The following is an 18073-nucleotide window of genomic DNA, read 5'->3' as shown; positions in this document are numbered from 1 at the left end:
GTGAAGGCCGAACGGAAAACGATGCAACAAATACGATACTAATCCTCCCCCCACCCCCCACGCTGCATAGCCCTTTCTGTGAGATTAGTTTCCACAGTGGACAGCTGAAGGTTGGCTGGCAGCTTCCCAAACATCTGACCACCCACTCTCCAGGACTCCAGCAAGAAAATTTTCATTGACACTGTCACAATTAATGCACCACTTTAACTTGGATTTTTTTATACTGATTTTAAATTATTGAAAAAATGATGTCACTGCTGTTATCTTAGTTTAAAATTCATTCTTAAATTAAATTAAACCACAAGAAACCTTAATAGGAATTTCTACACAACTGATTGCACTATGAATATATATACTCAGTTTAAACCAGTTAAAACATTCTCTTGTATGTGAACTCTAAGAATTGAAGCAAACTTTGACTCAAGGCAGTAAGAATTCAATTAAGCCAAGGTGGGATACAGCCATATCTGTACTTCCTCACCTATAATATCCTCACATTCATTAACTGTGAAGGACATCCAGCATGGAAGGATCTTTTAGCTATATTTAAAAAAGATAAGGGTGTTAGTCTGGATTCTTTTTTTTAAAACCCTGTGACACTTCCTCCTATAATAAAGGAATCCCAGAAGTTGTCATTTTTGTGACTTCAGAAATACCAGCACTCAGATATTACTGTGGAAAATACTATTGGAAGGCTAGTGAATAAAATGTAAATAAGTATCCAGTTTAAAATGTTGATCCTCAAGATAATTATCTCACACTGAATGTTAGCTCTGGGTGTGGACTTTGTTTGAAACTAAAGCAGTATTACACAGTCTGAAACTGAGAGGGATGATTCTGTTGAATTATCTCCATGAGCCACGGAACAAAACCAGTACAGTATGCTGATAGAGCCAACAAGTCAAAAGATATTGGTAATTAACTCTCTGTTTTGGAGGAGGAGGAGTACTTTGAGCAACAAATAAGCAGAAACGTCATTTGTGTCCTTGACAAGGACAAATTTTGTAAAGTCAATCTTGGAACAAGTGTGAAGTCTGTTAATTTTTTTCCAAAGAAATTATACTCTAAGGGATATTTTTCCAATTGTGGTACTTGCTACTGCTAGATAGAAAATTTCTGAATGTGTTCAACTTTCCTCCAAGCAAAAAGTTTCTCTGTCCATTCTGTGTGGAAAATCTGCTTAGGTTCAGAACAGTTACTATGTTGGGCTCTATGTATGGGATTTGCCATAAGTCAAAGCCAGTAGACTGCAGCTTCCCTTATGCTTTTTACCCTCAACCAGTTCTTGACCAAATTATTCAACAAGGCTGCTGTGCAGTCAATAGACTCTTTTTTTGTTTTAGGGGAGATTTAACAGCTTATAGTTATACCATTTTATATTATGATCTTGTTAAATATTGCAGTCTAACTGGTCTGAGTGTGTTTAAATATCTGGATGGAAGATCACCAAGGAAAATCTAGGAGCTAAATGAAATAGAATTGGTAATTCAGTGCAACAGTTCTCTTAAATTTATAGTTTTATCAGATACCTTCACTGTCTTCATAGTGAGTCTGGGAATGCTGCCAAGCGTGCTCCACCCACTGGTCTCGGCACCATGCCATTGCCCAGAAATTAGGCAGTGTAGCCAGTGCAGCCCAGCCCTTGGCATGTGCCTAGATGTACTGTCTGTCCCAGGTGTGCTTGGTGTGTACAGTCATGCTAAACTGGCTCTGATTGCCTGATTTCTGAACTCTGGACATGCTGCTGAGCAGGAGCAAATGAGGAGGACATGTTCCCCTGTGGTGCTTCCAGACTTGCTATGGAGATTATATAGACTGGCTCATTAACAGCAAAACCCAAATTAATTACACTTCATGGAAGGGCAGTGGTGTTTACACCCTGTGCCATCTAAACCTCACATTTTGTAATTAATTTTTCTCTGTCTACAAAAATGCCCCTTGCAGTTAAAATTGGATAACATGTCAGCTTCGTTTAGTCATGCAGCTGGTATATGTTGCTGTGCACATTGGTTACTAGTTCTTGCGTGTGGTTCTTTGCAAATTATGCAGCAGAATGTGTATATAGTTTGCTAAAAGCATTTGAGCTTCTTTTTATACTAGTTTTGTGAATTCAATTCAATTTAATTTAATTTTTGCTGAGTTTAGGTAGTGTCCTGTGTGTGGAGGGTGCCTAAACCTGCAAATAAAAAATCAAGGTCTGTGCCACCACTGTAGTACAGCTAACTCTCCTCCTTGCAGCTGGGCATGGAATGATTTAGCCACTCAAAGGGTCTAGCAAAAGAGAGACTATAGTATGTAGCAATGTAGCAAAAGAAAATTCTAAGAGTAGGAGCTATTGTTTGTTGCTTCTCTTCTGTTAAGAGGCTGTATTGAGGAGGGGTGAAATTAGACAGTACCATACCATGCTTGTGTGAACTATAGCCAAAGCATTGCATGGGATCTGTATTGACAGGATTCTAACATGAGTGTTATTGGCACGCTGAGGTAGAGTTAAGGTTGTGCTGTGGGTGAGAAATTTACCTTAAATTCATCATGTCCTGGTTTTCAGAGATTTAAGTTTAGTCACTTTTCATATGCTTACAATATTTGTAGGCATTTTAATTTCTTTGTGCGTTAAATACTGTCCTTCCTTTGTACCACTACTCAGCTGTCCCTCTTCATCACCTCTGGTTTCTTCCAGTTGGCATAAAATGCAGTGGCTGAATGTGACCTTCTCTTCTCTCATCTCTGCCAAAGTAGCCTGGTAGTCTCTGCTTAGCTCACCTCCCCAGAGAGAAGGTGTCACTGGGCCCTGCAGGTTGAAGAGCTGGGGAGTGGATACAATACAAAGACAATTCTGGAATCGGTGGGGTTGGTTTTTTTGTGTGTTTGGGTTGTTTTTTTAGTGGGAGATCTATCTAGGAAGCATAGTTTTTTGTAGACAGCCATGCATCATTCCCAGGTGCAGCATATGAGGCTCAGAGAGGTGTGAAGTGGCCTATTCATGTCAGAGTGTTCTCATTCTGCTGAGAACAATCCATTGGAGGTAAATGCTGTCTGGAACCAACTCCCAAGAAGTGTGAACCTCTCCATTCACCACCTCCTCACAGCCCCATTTTGAGCCCTTAATATCCCTATTCATAGAGGCAGGTGAAGGACTCAAGACTCCTTCAGAGGGAGGAAGGCTCACCTAAACCTGGCTGACACACCAAGGCAAATGGGAGGATAGGCTTAGATTCCCATGTAAGGGCAAGGGACTTTTTATTCTTGCTTGGTACAGGATTTCTGCCTTCCCTGAGAATTGCTGTTGCTCCAATCCTTTCTTTAACATGTGCCTTTCTGGTCAAAGCCACTGGCCTGAGAAATAAGTCTGTGAAGGGGCAAGGAGGGGGGAGAAGGGGGAAGCTGGGTACAGCCTCACACTGCCTGATTTATCCCAGTTTTCAAATGGGACAATGTGAAAGATGACAAGGCTCACTCCACCCCATATTCTCCCATATCTTGGTCATTACAGTTTAGCCACTAATACTGTCCAGAACTCAAATGAGGCACAGCAAATTCCTAGACAATCAAACTCGACATGTTGATTGACACTGTTTAGAATAATTCCCCTTTAAACAGAAAGGGTTGCTCAACCCTAAGTATAACAGAGTACCAGTTCTGTAGTCATGCAGAATTATCCTGATGCTCAGTTTGCATGTTTTAGTCTCTTTACACTGGACTTTTTATCATTTATGTGTCAAGAATATTAATATAAAAAAGGAAGGAGATAGGAAACTTCCTTTAAGCTGCCAGAAAAGCAGCTTACCTTAAGAGTGGTTACAAAGAGGATAGAGATAAATTGTTCTCGGTGGTGGCAGATGACAGAACAAGGAGCAATGGTCTCAAGCTGCAGCAGGGGAAGCGTAGGTTAGATATTAGGAAAAACTCTCTCACAAGGAGGGTAGTAAAGCACTGGAACAGGTTTCCCAGAAAAGGAGTGGAATCTTCATCCTTGGAGGCTTTTCAGACGTGGCTTGATAAAGCCTTGGCTGGGATGAGGTAGTTGGGGACAGGCCTGCTTTGAGCAGGGGTTGTACTAGCTGAACATGAGATCCCTTCCAGCCTTATTTTGCCAGCCATGATTCTTTGATTCTATGCAAATATGGACAGAAATAACTTTGGATTTTTTTTAGGCATGTTCAGGGAAAGTTTTGTTACAGTAATCCTGTAGAGAGCAGGACTCGATCTGGATTTGTGCATCGCTGAGAGAATTGTAAAGTATAAGCTCCAGTATAAGTATCGTCTCCAGTGAAGGGCTCACTTGAGTTATCTATTCTTCTCAGTTTGGTTTAGCCTGAGTGAGAGCAGTTGTATTGCAAAACAACATTCAAGCTGCTCAGAGTGATTGGATTAACAGCATGGAGTACATGAGTTCCTACTGCATTGCTAAATCCAGAGCATATCTCCATTGTAAGTTTACCATGTCTGGCAAATGTGATGCACTGCTTTGTGTCAGCTGCCCTTCCCTTATCACCTGGAAGCAGCACAGTGATGTTTGATGTGGCAGTGCATCAAGGCCTCTCCCTAGTACTAATTAGCTTGAGCAAAGCTCTGAATGAATGCAGCTACCTTGCTTCCAGGTTAAGTGGTAGCACATGAGGAAATGTGACATACTCAATCTCACTGCTGACTGGCACAATCTGTGGTATTGGCACTCAAGCTTTGTCCTGTCTCCTGATGTGCCAGCTAATTTGGACTTAAAGCACTGGGCATACTCAAAAGTCTTGTCAGGGGGTACTGTTCAAATAACAGCTCAAGCTAACAATGCAGTGAAGTCAAGCACTTAGCTCTAACTTCAGAATCAAATTATTTATGGTACTACAGAGAACAAAATGAATTTCATATGATGGGTGGGTGGGTGTTTGCATGCTTGTGTATGTGTAAACTAAGGAGTGTCTGTCCTGTGAAGCTTATGGAGATCTTAAGGTCCAAAAGATATTAGGTAAATATACCTTACAAGAATTGCACATCTGTGTGCTACTAGACAAACTAATAGGTTTAACTTCTCTACAAAAAAGAGAAAACCATCTCTCTGGCTTCTTAGAATTGCTTCAAAAATGTTAACAAAATAGTAGATAACATCCTCACCATGGAAATGATTGACTTGGATTCTTTGGAAACTTTGTATAAGGTCCCTCCATAAAAGATTAACAGGATAGTAAATAACCATGTGATAATACATGAAGGCTAGACCCAGTAAGACTTGGGTGTCTAAAGTAGCACTCAGGAATATAGCTGCACCTAAGTTTAACCTTGCAAAGCTTAAACTCCTGCTGCCTAACCATGAAGGTACCTAAACTTTGACTTTAAAATTACCTAAGTAAATCGCATTTCACTACTGTGTGTGCTGTGAATTGATCTAAACAAGGCTGAGTAGTTCAGCATCTTACCTAGGATCCAAAAGGAAACTGTTTTCCCTGCCTAGGTAACTTAGAGGGGTGTCATTCAGTAGGCATTTTCAACATGACTCTAACACAAACAGTTAAGGTTGGATTCTATACAAAATGTTACCTGTTTCTTATCCTTCAACAGCATGGCCACAGGAGGAGATGCTCACTTTCCTATAGTTAGGGACCTACCTAATTTGGGGTGGCTGCCTCCAGATTTTATGGTCTTGGCATGGTGTTGGGTACCACTTTCACAGCAGAGGACAGCAGGCCCCCCATGCCTCCGATTGATTGGCTGAGGGGGCACTAGAAGTCCCACCCATCCGTGGAGATTGACATATGGGAGGGGCAGACTTCTGGGGCCCCTTCCCCAATTGGGGTGGGGGGAGGAGCACCATGCTCTGCTGGAAAAACCTCTGCCCCCCCCCCCCCACACACACACACACCTGTGCTTTAGGATGTCAGGGCTTCCTGCCTCTGTTGTATTATGACATCCCTACAACATGCATTCTGTGCATTATCTAACAAGTCAAAAATGCCTAACACTGGTTCGTGGCATGGAATCCAGAACCTTAAATTACCTATTAAATCTAAGACAAACCTTACTAAGGATTGAAAACTGGCTAAATTATAGGAATCTTAGAGAATGTTTGCTTATTAAAGCGTAGAGAGATTAATAGAAGCTGTCATGTCTCTTATGGGATACAGGTTTTAATACATTAAAATCCATATTTGGTATACATACTAATAAGTAGGAGAAAGCAAAAGGCAACAGCTTAGTTAAGTTTACTGGTGATGCAAAGTTGTTCTAACTAATAACAGTGGTGAAGGTCAGGAGAAGCAACAGTTGTATTAAGGGATTGAGAAGAATAATAATTCTTAGCTATTTCTAAGATGTTTATCACTGTCCTGTGCCAAGAAGAGTGGATTCATTTTAATTTTGGATGCATCTTACATTTTCACTACCCCTTTATTAAAAAATATCTGTGCTAACCCTTAACCCAGGCTGCAGCAAATTAGCCCTGCATTTTCTCCAAGTGCCAGTAATTCTCCTCCACTCTTCAATCTGCTGCTCTGCTTCCTGCCCTGTCTGCTGCTGTGCTGCCTCTCTCCTCCCTGGTCTGCCACACAAAGGCTGCATGTACCATTTGTGGCCTGCGTGCTGCACATTGCCCATCTGTTTCTTTGGAAAGGTTTTGAATACAAGGAGATGCAGTAACTCACAGCTGTCAAAGAGGGGGTCATTAGAAGTGATGGGATGAAATTCAAGCAGAAATTTTCTTTTGCTTTATCAGGGTGAAATTTTCTTTTAGTTAAGTCTAATGCTGTAGCATACTGTCAAGGACTGAGAACCTATTCTGGTTCTAGTTTTAACTGAGTTGAACACAAAAAATGTGGTAGGGAAACAATTGAGCACTGATACAAATAGTCTACCTTTCCTTTTATCATCTGTGAAAATTTCTTTGCATGCTAATTTAGAAAGTTAATTAAACCAACCTGTGGTATGGCTGATGGATTACCATACAGTTGTGTTTTCTTGATGTCTTGCATTTCCTCCTGTTTACAAAGCCTTTCTAAAAGTGATTTTTTGCCTTCTGTTGCTGTATGTCCTCTCTCTGTTAGAATTCTTGGAAATTGGACTACGGTGGTTTCAGAAGCACTCCTCTTATGAGGAATGTTTGGCCCTGTAGAGAAAAGCACAGTGTGTTAGAAGAAAGGTGTAGTTTGGTAAAGCCAGAGTCAACAAAGGAAACCTATGCTGCATAACTTTAGATTGGTGATTCTCAACCAGGGTCCCTTGAGATCCTTTCAGAGGTGCCATGGAGTGCCACACAATGTTAGCATTGTTAGGTGGGCAAGCTGCTTCAAGATAAACCCAGAAATTTCAAATAGGAATCCATAGTTTTAAAAACATTCTAACCTGTTGTGGTTATTCTGAGTTCTTTGCAATAGACAATGCTCTTTTTTCTGTAGTCAAAAAATGAGTGAAAACTAAAAGCCGGCATTTTCTGAGGGGACCTGTGAGTCTAAAGTGGGCTGAGGGGTGAGTCTAAAAAGGTTGAGAACCACTGCTCTAACTTCTGGCATATGCTTTTTTCCAAATGCTGTTATTTGCTTGTCCTAACCTGCTGGTAGGACACAGAATTGCCTGATGTATGCGAATCATTTATACCAGGGACAACAGGACAGAAATTGACTGACTTCTTATAATATCTCTTGATACTGTCACACATTCATACCTTTTGACTTCCCACTAACAAGTTTTGTCTTTAAGTTACATATATCCATTGATGATCAATGGAAATTGCTTAGTTTTATACGTTCCATAACTCTTAACAATGTCTCCCTTTTGAGCAGTTTGCCCTCAGTTGAGTAAGCGAGTGATCTTTTTTAGCGATTGATTAAAACAATTCAGGTTTTTCTTTTCCATTCTTTGCCCTTCCCAATTTCTAAATTGTCCTTCCTTTTGACCTCTTTCCAGTATCTTGCTTTCCTTTCTGGAATATGATAGGCATGTGATAGTCCAGGAATGATCATAATAATAATTACCATTTCTGATTTTTGTGCTCTGTGCCTCTCTACATAGCTGACTGTTTGGTGCATTCTAGGAGCTGCCCAACATTCACTTAATCATGAAAATAAAATGGAATCCTATGTACTCGGCTTTTCTCTGATCAGTATCTTAAATTCTTTATAACAACTTACATATCAATATAACTTGTTTGGTCACAAATAAAGACAGTTGTTTGTTAATTTATACATAGCATATGATGTTTTTCTGCTCATGCAGTCACTAAGTCCATCACTACAAAGTATTTGATGCTTGCTCCCTTCCCAACAAGTCATTCTTTATGCACAAAAATAACCAATCCATTTTGTAGCCATTCAGATCTTCCTGTCACTGTTTTGTTAGCTCAGTTCGATACTGTGCTGAAAGATTCCTTGATGTCCAAGCATGTCTTTTGTTTAAGCTCCATATTTCTCCATTAATAACTTCCTAAAAAAATTCCAGTATAAGCTTAACAGGAAGAGAGGCCCAGGCTAACGCACCATTCTCTTACCCTTTGAGTGTTTCCTTTTGTCAGTGATAGTGCTAGAGGTGCACCAATACATTGGTCCAATATTGGATTGGCACCAATATGAAGAAAAATTTGTGTATTGGAAATGGGCCTGATGTGGCTGATTAATTTGTCCAATAAATGCCTGTGCATGCGGCCTCAGCTCAGCAGCATAGAGTGCTGTGTGCAGCTGGTAAGTCTGGTGTGGTGGAAGGGGAGGGGGCCATGGTATGGGGGGCAGATCAGGGCCCCCATGGTGAGGAAGGGGCTGCTGCACATGGTTTGTCTGGTGCTTGTCTGGCAGCTCCCACGTCTCGTCTGGGAGGGCACGGGGTGGGTGTGCCCCCAGATCTGTGCAGGGCAGGGCAGGCTGGGGCCAGGCTCTTCCTGACTGGGCAGATCCAAGGGCACACACCTGCCCCATTCCCTCCCTCACTGCAGGGGCCTTGATCTGCATACCCCCCTCCTTACACCCTTCCCTCCCCTTCCTCCACACCAGATTTACCAGCTGGACACAGCTCTTCAAGCTGAAGAGCTGCGTATCAGAAATCATATCAGTATTGGCTGATATGCCTCCTTAAAAATCGGCTATTGGTATCAGCCCCCAAGAATCTCTATTGGTGCACCCATAGATAGTTCAATTAAAGTTTCCTCACTGTGAATGTAAGATTTACAGGTTTGTAGTGCTCTGATGTCTTCCATTAGTCTTTATCTCTCTAAATATAGGTATCCTATTTGTATTTCCAGAATTTCAAATATGGTATTAAACACCTCCACTAAGTGTGTGGTAGGGGATTGTTGGGTTTTTTTCTCCCAATGTCTGAAATTTCTGAAGTATTCTTTTCTTGGTTCTATTTTTTTTTTAATTTCTAGTAGATTATTCTGCTGATAATGCTACATTTCCCTCACTTTTAGCAAGCACTGGAATAAATAAATCAGAGGTGGGTTTTTTCCTAGACTGAATAAATTTCACAATTAGCCAAATAAATAATAGCATGTTTAAACTTACACCCGGCATTTAACTCTGCAACAGTTCATGGATACCTCCAAAAAGGCAAGAAAGTCTTACCATCATCAGACGCTTTCCTCTTGATACCCAAGGGTCCTATGTTTGCAGTAACATCTCCCACTGTATCTTATAAAAGGGGGGGAAAGTATTGTGTGAATAAATATTCTGCAGTGGTGCTCTAAAAGAACAGATGTGCAAACAAAGCTGGCTTTATAATATATGAATAAATAGGTGAAAAAGGCAATTTAGAGCAAAAGTGATCTGATCTGATTAGGTACTATTAGAAAGTGTGTTTATACTCTCAAATCCAGAATCGGATGAGCTTTGTGTTATCTCATGTCATTGCACCTTGCTGGTGCTGACAAAACACAGTATTGTCACTTCATTACAGTACTAACTTCATTACAATGTCAAATAATGGCATGGTAGTGTTTATTGCCAGTTTGTTGGGACCATGTTAGAGTACCAAAATGAAGGCAATATATATTATATATTTTTTTAATAATAAAGGTAACTTGAGATTGATTGAAGGTTTTTGAGGTTATGTATAATATGCAACATCCACTAAATAAAGTCCAAGGCACAGATGTTTATCATGATACCCTTTACATCAAGTTAATGGGGAGCACTGAATATAATATCGCATTGAAACAGGGTTCCTATTGTTTCCTTTGTACTGTGCTTCAGTAATGTAATGTCCTGTGATTCCTTTTGTTTCTGCCTTTGCAGTTCTTTATGCATATTTTACAAGCCTGTTTGATTATCTCTACAACCTGTCATTTCACCTTATTTCCATTTCTCATGTTGTAATTAACTAAAGTTTTACACTTTGTTGAAAGCAAACCTATACGTCTTACTGACCATTTCTGACATTTCTGCTTTTTTTCCTTAAATATCAAAAGACAGTTTCTTCACTGACTATTGCTGGTTTATTCTTGCAGCACAGATTCTAAGGTACCCTTTCTTTGGCTTCTCTGGCACTGTGTTCCCTTGCAGGTAAAAGAGCAACTATCATTTAATTTAAAAAGACTGAGCTGGCTCTGCTGTTCTTAGTACCTGATATGAGATTAGAGCTTTCACATTCCCAGCTAGCTGAATTTAGAGGTTGTCTTCTTAAGATAGAATCAACTTCATCATAAAACCTCATCTTTCTTCTGGGATTACTGAGATGATCGTTTTCTTTCTGCAGTGCCCGATATTCGTATTTCAAGTTCTTGTACTTAGTGCGACACTGCTTCCAGTCTCTATCTATTCCACATTTCATTAGCCTTCTGGCAATCTCCTCAAAAATTTCCTTATTTCTTGTTGCTCCTTCAAGCATTTGTTGAATTTTCTCATCTGAGCATATGCTTATCAGAGCTCTGACTTCATTATCACTCCAGTGTTTTCCTGCACCCGTATCAGTAACTGTAATAACTCTAAAGTGACTGTGTGCATCATCCAAGGGAATTTGATTGTCTGAAAAAACATGAATAAAACAATAAATGAGTATTGCTGAACACCCAGAAATGAGAATATATTGTAGGTAACATTTATTTTAATGGAATGGAGAGCAAATAACCATTAATCTCTGGATAGTCTGCCATAAAAACTTGTGATCTATGAAAATATGTACTTTAGTCATGTATATAGTACAGTGTTTTGTTTCTCCATTTGACCTCCTGAAGGCATTGAGATTTCTGGTTTTCTATCAATGATTGCACCTTTTTATTGATTTTTTACAACTTTTGTATCCAAATACTCTGCAGAGAATAGCAATAGAGTACAAACTGAAACAGCATCTTTTGTTATCAATGATGAGAAGAAAAATACTCTTAAGTATTCTTTACAAGTAAAAAAGGAAATGCTGACATGAATACTAACATGTTTAAAGGTGGAAATGGTTCCAGATTAGCATTTGCTCATTGACTGCTTCTTGTATATAGATGGTGTTCATACTCATGAACTGGGTATCAAAGTGTCATCTGGGACACCAAGAGAAATATATTTTTTCAAGTACTTGGGAAGTTTATAAACTAATTTTTTTTAAAATGTGGACCTTATCATCAGATAGGGAGTATTAGTGTAATTTTCTAAATACAAGTTTAACATAATATAGTGTAGTTACAGACCTGAGATGGGGATGAAAACCATTACAGAGACTTTAAAAAAATAACTGAGCCAAAGTAGCTAAAATATGAACCAGATTTTAGGGAGCTGATTAATTTAAATATCTATAATTTAAGATGGATGACAGGATTTTACTAGTACTTCAGCAGGAATGGGAAATAATACATTTAAGAAACTTATGATTGCAGCTTATTACATAAGTGCATGCCTAACTACAGGCATGTGATTAGTCCATTTGGTTTCAATGAAACTAATTATGCTTTCAGTTAAGCACATACTAGTATCACTTGTATATTGTCAAGATAAGTGTTTTGGTAGCTAAAAGATTATCGCCCATGGTCAACTAGTTCACTTTCACTAAAAGCTGGACTGATGTGGGTGACAAGAAGTAACAGTAGTTTAAATTTACAGACTTTAAGGTAAGCTCCTTCTGACTTTCCTTGGGGTTACTGAGATTGAAATCACGCATTCTCCTTTTAAGCTGAGGTGTGTATGAAACTGGACACTTACCTGTCCCAACTCTCTGCTTTGCTACTGATGGACCAGGTATATCCTCTGAGGTAGTGCTTACAGAATCATCATCTATTAGAAAATGCAGTTTTACATGAAGTCTATTTAGAGATGTAAAATGTTTATATTCTCCCCACCATACCCAGTTCCACAATATCTATTTCAGTTAAAATAACTACAAACCATGTAAAGTTACTTCCAGCTGCCTCCAATTTTATTTTCCCTCCCTCCTCTATAATAAATTAGAATTAAAACTCAGATATTTATCTCCCCAACACTTGGCAGCACAAAATGCTGCAACACAAGTATTTATTAATATAATGTAAATACCAGTATGAAGATGCGTGAGAGAACTGCTTAGCACAGAAGTGGGGATTTTGTTAAATCACAATTAGCAGGCCCTGTGATAATATATTAGAAGTGTAAAGATTGAAATGTATTGGTTAGATGAGAACAGTCTAGGGTAGGCCACTAGCATGGGAACTTGGTTTCCAACTCTACTCCACTGCAGTCTTTGGCAAATTTCTCTGCTCCTAAGTTCTCCATTTGTACAGAAGGGATAAAGGTACTTCCCCATCCTACAAATGTTTCATGACTGACTATTGGTATATTAAAGATTTTGAGGCACTTGATACTACTTTTTCACAGTGTCTTAATTGTGAAGAGCCTAGTGGAAACAAAAGTGAGCAGGGACAGCCAGTTTGCAAGCAGTTTGCTGGGAGCTAGAGAAGGGGAAGATGAAAAAGAAATCCAAGCATTAGGCACCAGATCCATCTCTAGAGAGATAAATGAGTCAGAGCTGCCTGTGTGTTTGGTTTGTTGAGTTCTTGTTTGGTGGGCTGTAGGTTGTAGCCATGTTGGTCTAAGGCAGGAGCGGGCAATTATTTTGGGCAGAGGGCTGCTTACGGAGTCTTAGCAAGCCATTGAGGGCTGCGTGACGGGCAGCCCAGGGCAGATTAATATTAATTTTCTATCCGCAGGCTGGATAGAATGGCCTGGAGGGGCCAGATCTGGCCTCCGAACTGCATTTTGCCCACCCCTGGTCTAAGGACATAGGCAGACAAGGTTCTCTGGGTGAATCTGATATCTTTTATTACACATTATATCCTGCCTGACATCTGACTCCCCAGATACCTCTCCACTATTCATTCCCCTTCTCTCTCTTCCCCCCCACCCACAGCCTGTCTCTCACCTGCTGACTCCTCAATCTACATCAGGGGTAGGCAACCCCTGGTATGGGTGCCAGAGTGTTGCTCTTGAAGGCATTTTGCTTGGCATGTGTGCCTCTGGGTGGATGGCGGGGAAAGGGCTGGGGCTGCATGGCCACAACAAGGACTGGGTCCCTCATGTCTACCCCACCATCTGCTTCTGGCACACCAATATCTTGCAAGTTGAAGATGGGGGTGTTTTGGGCACTCTGACAAAAAACCTTGCCAACCCCTGATCTACATCTTCACTGACTGCCCATCTTGTATGCATACCAGCCCAACCTCTGGCTGCTTTACTTTTCATTCCATCCACGAAGAGCACACACCACCTGCCGATACTTCCTTAGCCTGATGAAGGGTTTTGAACCTGAAAGTAGCTTAAAAATTGTTTTCCAACTATTTAAGTTGGTCTAATAAAAGATATCAGATTCACCCAAAGAGCCTTGTCTGTTTGGTGGGCTGTGTGCTTGGTCTTGTGCTCTGAGCAGCTGGGACTGCTGCTAGCTGAGTGATTGCTAGGTGATTGCTGCCTGTGTCTCACAAAAGCCCTAACGAGGCGGTAGAGCCATGTCCAGCAGGGTATAAAAGGAGTCTTCCCCCAGGGACTAGGGAGTGTGGGACAGTGAACAGCCCAGTTTGCAAGCAGTTAGCAAGCCAGTTCCCAGATCAGTTTGCTGCCCCCATCTTGAAAGGGGACTTTCAAGATAAGCTCTTCCTTTAATTAAAAAGAAAGACTAACCTATCTAACCTACATATTTTTAATATAAGGAGCTAAAACTGAGGAGTTAGTTTCATACTTAAGCCCCATTGACTAACTAGAGTCCTAAGCAAGGGGGAGATCACTAGGGAGCTTGTCTGGAAATTCTCTCTCACCCTTCTTTGCTGTAAGCTTGCTGAGAGGAAGCCAGGCAGAAGAGCAGCAAACCAGTGAACAGGCCAGCTAACAGGGGAGTTTGCTGGGGAGGTCTGCTTGGAAAGAGGGGCAGCAGAAAAGAGGCAGTAGATTGAAAGCAAGAGAAATGGCTGGAGGACATTGCAATGCCAGAGCGACTGCCATTGCCAGCTCTTCCTCCATTTGCACTGTGAGGCGTCTGTCCAGGCAGGACCGCTCGCTGTCCAGGCTTCCACCCAGGCCCTGGCTTGCCGCTATGGAGACTGCAGCTTGCAGGTTCCCTCCCTCCAGTGACAGGTAGGGGAGTGCTTGCAATGTGAGTGGTGCCTTCTGCTAATGTCCATCAGGGAATAGGCAAGAGAGGTACAGGCAAGGCTCTAAAGTGTCCTCCACCAGAAGGCCTTCATCAAACCAGCCCTACAGGAGACCTCTAAGACTGGAGGAAGGACTGCCAGAGGCAGCACTAGAAAAGGGAGAGGACATGGATTTCCAGGAAAGTGGAACCTGGAAGCTTGTGACCTCTGGCAGCAAGCAGAAATCTTTATTTCCATCTGCAGAAGTTTGCCTAGAGAGTGCCTCCTCATGGCGCTGGGGAATTGCTCTGGCTGTTTTTTTTTTTCACCTTGCTCCGGCCTGAAATTCTGGCTGCCGCCTCTGCTGTGTCTGGTGTGCCGGGACATTCATATAGTGGGACATTCATTTAATTACTGGCCAAGTAGTGGAGGAGTTTGTGGCTCCACCCCGGCCCCGGGGAGGGATCAGGGGGTCCCCAAAGATTGTGGGCGGGCCCTGCATGTGATTTCCCTCATACAAGTTTTACACCACTGTAAGTTTCTATTTTTCAATTAAGTCACTGCTGATTTGCAAAGGCATAAGTAAAAAGAAGATATGGGCCTATGAACATTGTAGAAGGAAACCATTGCATGTAAGTGGTTCACATGACTTCTAATAGTGCACAGAACTCTTTTATTGCTTTCTTTATTTTACTTTTCTTTGGCACAATGTTTGGGTAAAGCTGTTTAATATGCAAGTATCTATAGGAGTTTCTTCATCAATAAACACTCAAGTATTGAGGTTATGCTGGTATCTGATTTTACGTGAAGGGAATCAGACCTAACCCTCCAGCTGTTTGTGACAATGGAACGGACTATTTTAACTCTTAAATCTGTTCATGAACATAAAATACCCCATAAACACAATACCTTGCTGCTGTCCTTGAGACACACTGCAGAGTCCCACCAGGCTTATTCAGACAATACATAAGAGTGCTTAAGCAGAACTCAGTTACTATTCAAGTGGTCATATGTTTGTTACGCTATTAATGGGAACGGACCGAAGCGGCATGCTCACGGATAACCACACCTTAGAGGGAACATTGCTGGTGAGGCCATATCTGGAGTACTGTGTCCACTTTTGGGCCCCCTACTACAGAAAGGATGTGGACATTGGAGAGTCCAGTGGAGGGCAACAAAAATGGTGAGGAGGCTGGGGAACATGACTTATGAGCAGGGATCCTGGCTTTCCGTGATAAAAAATCACAAATTTTCTGATTTAAAAAATCACAAAATCCATGGTTAAAATTAAATGCTCCCCACAGCCCTGCTGGTGTCCCTCACTCCTCCCTCCAGCCCTGCTTGTGCCCCCTGTCCCCCCCAGCCACAGCCCCTGCCCCCTAGCCACTAGGGCTATGGGGCCAGGGACCTAGGTCCACAGCCCCCTGCCCCCAACAGAAGGCAGTGGCTACTACAGCAGGAGCACAAGCTGGCTCCCTGCCTACTGCCTGCCTGCTGCAGGCTTGGGCAGGGACAGGGGGGACCCATGCCTCCCAGATCTGTGTGGAGGGTGGGGGCAGGGTGGGTGTGCACTGCCCCCGTGCACACAGAGGAAGTGTGGCCAGGGCAGCATGGAGCTTGCAGCAGCAGGCAGCTTTCGTGTGTGGCCCCGCTGTGCCCTGCTGTGCCAGTCATACATGCTGCACTTTGGAGAGCCTGGGGGTGGGCAGCAGTATTTGCAACCCAGGGTTTGCAGCTGGCCGGGCAGTCTGGCTGGGAGGGGGTTTGCAGCCTGCCTTCTCCCAGACAAACAGCTTTTGTAGGCTGGAACTCAGCCAGCCTGCAGAGCTCTTTGCAAAAAGGGGAAATCCGTAGGTTTCTCTTCGAAAAGGGAAAATCCATGTTTTCTTTGATAGAAATGGAAAATCCATGGTTTTCTCTGTTTTTCTGTCGGAAACGGAAAACCAGGATCCCTGCTTATGGGGAAAGGCTGAGGGAACTGTGCTTATTTAGTCTGGAGAAGGGAAGACTGGGTGGGTATTTAATAGCAGCCTTCAGCTAATTGAAGAGGGTTCCAAAAAGGATGGTGCTAGACTGTTCTCAGTGGTGGCAGATGACAGAGCAAGGAGCAATGGTCTCAAGTTGCAGCAAGTGAGGTTTAGGTTAGATATTAGGAAAAACTTTTACTATGAGGCTAATAAGGCCCTGGAACAGGCTACCCAGAGAGGCTGTGGAATCTCCATTCTTGGAGATTTTTAAGACATGGCTTGACAAAGGCTTGGCTGGGATGATATAGGTGGGGTTCCTGCTTTGAGCAGGGGGTTGGAGTAGATGACCTCCTGAGGTCACTTCCAACTCTTTTTTTTTTTTGATTCTTAGATGCAACAAGCACTGTTTCTAGAAGCTAGTTTTTGGGGGAAATTTTAGTGTGTATTGTATTCAAGAAGTACAGTAAGAGAAGTTCTGGCCACTTACTAGGTAAAAATGAAAGTAAATATGCACACAATCCACAGGAGTAGAAATCTGAGCCTGCTCATTGCTCTAGCTGCTGTCATTCAGTTACTAAAAGAAAATATCTTCTTTTTTCTCCCTTTATCCTTTCAAAAACAAGATGCACATCTTATTCCAGGGCATGTAGTATGTGAGAACATGCTGTGGTGCTTTTGTGCTTTATTTATTTTTTAAAGGTGCACCTACAATGAAGGTGGGCAATGATACCAGCTGGAGGGACACTTAATTAATTTTGGTGACCTGTTCAGGGTTGGTTCTCCCCCTCCCCCTTAGCCAGAGAGTCCACCAGGAGCCACAATGCTCAGCTGTCTGCCATGGTGGGCGGGTGGTGGCATCAGCTGTGGGAACAGTCAGCAGGTTCCAGAGCCCTGATACGGAACCTGCCTGCACTGTCCACAGCTGTTGCTGCCGCCTGCCCAATATGATAGAAGTTCCTGCCTGGGTCTGCAGCTGAAGGTGCTAGCAGGTTCCAGGCTGGGGCTCTGGGTAAGAGCTACCATGCCAGAGGCTGGCAGCATCAACTCTGGTTGCTGCCAGCGGGTTCTGTATCAGGGCTTTTGAATCTGTCGGTGATGTCTGCAGCTGCTGCTGCCTGCCCACTGCGGTGGAAGCCCCTGTCTGGGTCCACAGCTGATGCCACTGTGTCAAAATCTAGAGCTGTTGGGTGGAAGCAGTCCCACTCATCTACCTAGCACCATGTAGCAGCTGGAGCTGGAGCCACCAGCCACCCACAGGCCAGATCCATTGAGTTGGTGGCCACCCGCTTGCAGGCCATATTGAATCTGTTGGGCTGGATCTGGCCCATGGGTGCCTCTGACCTAGAATCAGAAAAGTAAGAATGGACCTCAGGAGGTCATTTACTGCAGTGGGGGCCAGCCTTTATGGCTGCAAATTAGCCCTGCATCCTCCCCAAATGCTACTCCAGTGCTTATCCTTTGCTCACTCTGCTTTCTGCTCCCTAACCTGTGCTTTCCACTGGTCTGCTCTTCTGCTTTCTGCTGTATCTGCTACTGTTCTGCCTGTCCCCTCCCTGATCTGCTGCATGCCACACATGCTGTTTCTGCCACTTGTGACACATGGCTGCATGTTGGCTGT

The 18073-nt window shown here is 42.5% G+C and overlaps 2 protein-coding genes across 5 annotated transcripts in view; one reads left to right on the top strand and one right to left on the bottom strand.

The window, feature by feature from the left end:
- The window catches only part of PPAT (phosphoribosyl pyrophosphate amidotransferase), a 130394-nt gene that overhangs the window by 9548 nt on the left and 102773 nt on the right, over window positions 1-18073 (top strand). The window lies entirely within an intron of this gene.
- Window positions 1-18073, bottom strand: part of LOC109303831 (multifunctional protein ADE2) — a 90225-nt gene that overhangs the window by 32378 nt on the left and 39774 nt on the right. For all 4 annotated transcript variants that reach the window (XM_019526139.1, XM_019526140.1, XM_019526141.1 and 1 more), the window contains 4 exons: window positions 12096-12167; window positions 10533-10934; window positions 9537-9602; window positions 6906-7093 (listed from right to left, as the gene is read on the bottom strand). In XM_019526139.1, the coding sequence (XP_019381684.1) occupies window positions 6906-7093; window positions 9537-9602; window positions 10533-10934; window positions 12096-12167 (728 nt within the window). The remainder of the gene's footprint in view (window positions 1-6905; window positions 7094-9536; window positions 9603-10532; window positions 10935-12095; window positions 12168-18073) is intronic.

Source organism: Gavialis gangeticus, unplaced genomic scaffold (assembly GCF_001723915.1).
Source record: "Gavialis gangeticus isolate Ggan-Ray unplaced genomic scaffold, GavGan_comp1, whole genome shotgun sequence".
Lineage (NCBI taxonomy): Eukaryota > Metazoa > Chordata > Crocodylia > Gavialidae > Gavialis > Gavialis gangeticus.
This window is presented reverse-complemented; position numbering and strand designations above follow the sequence as displayed.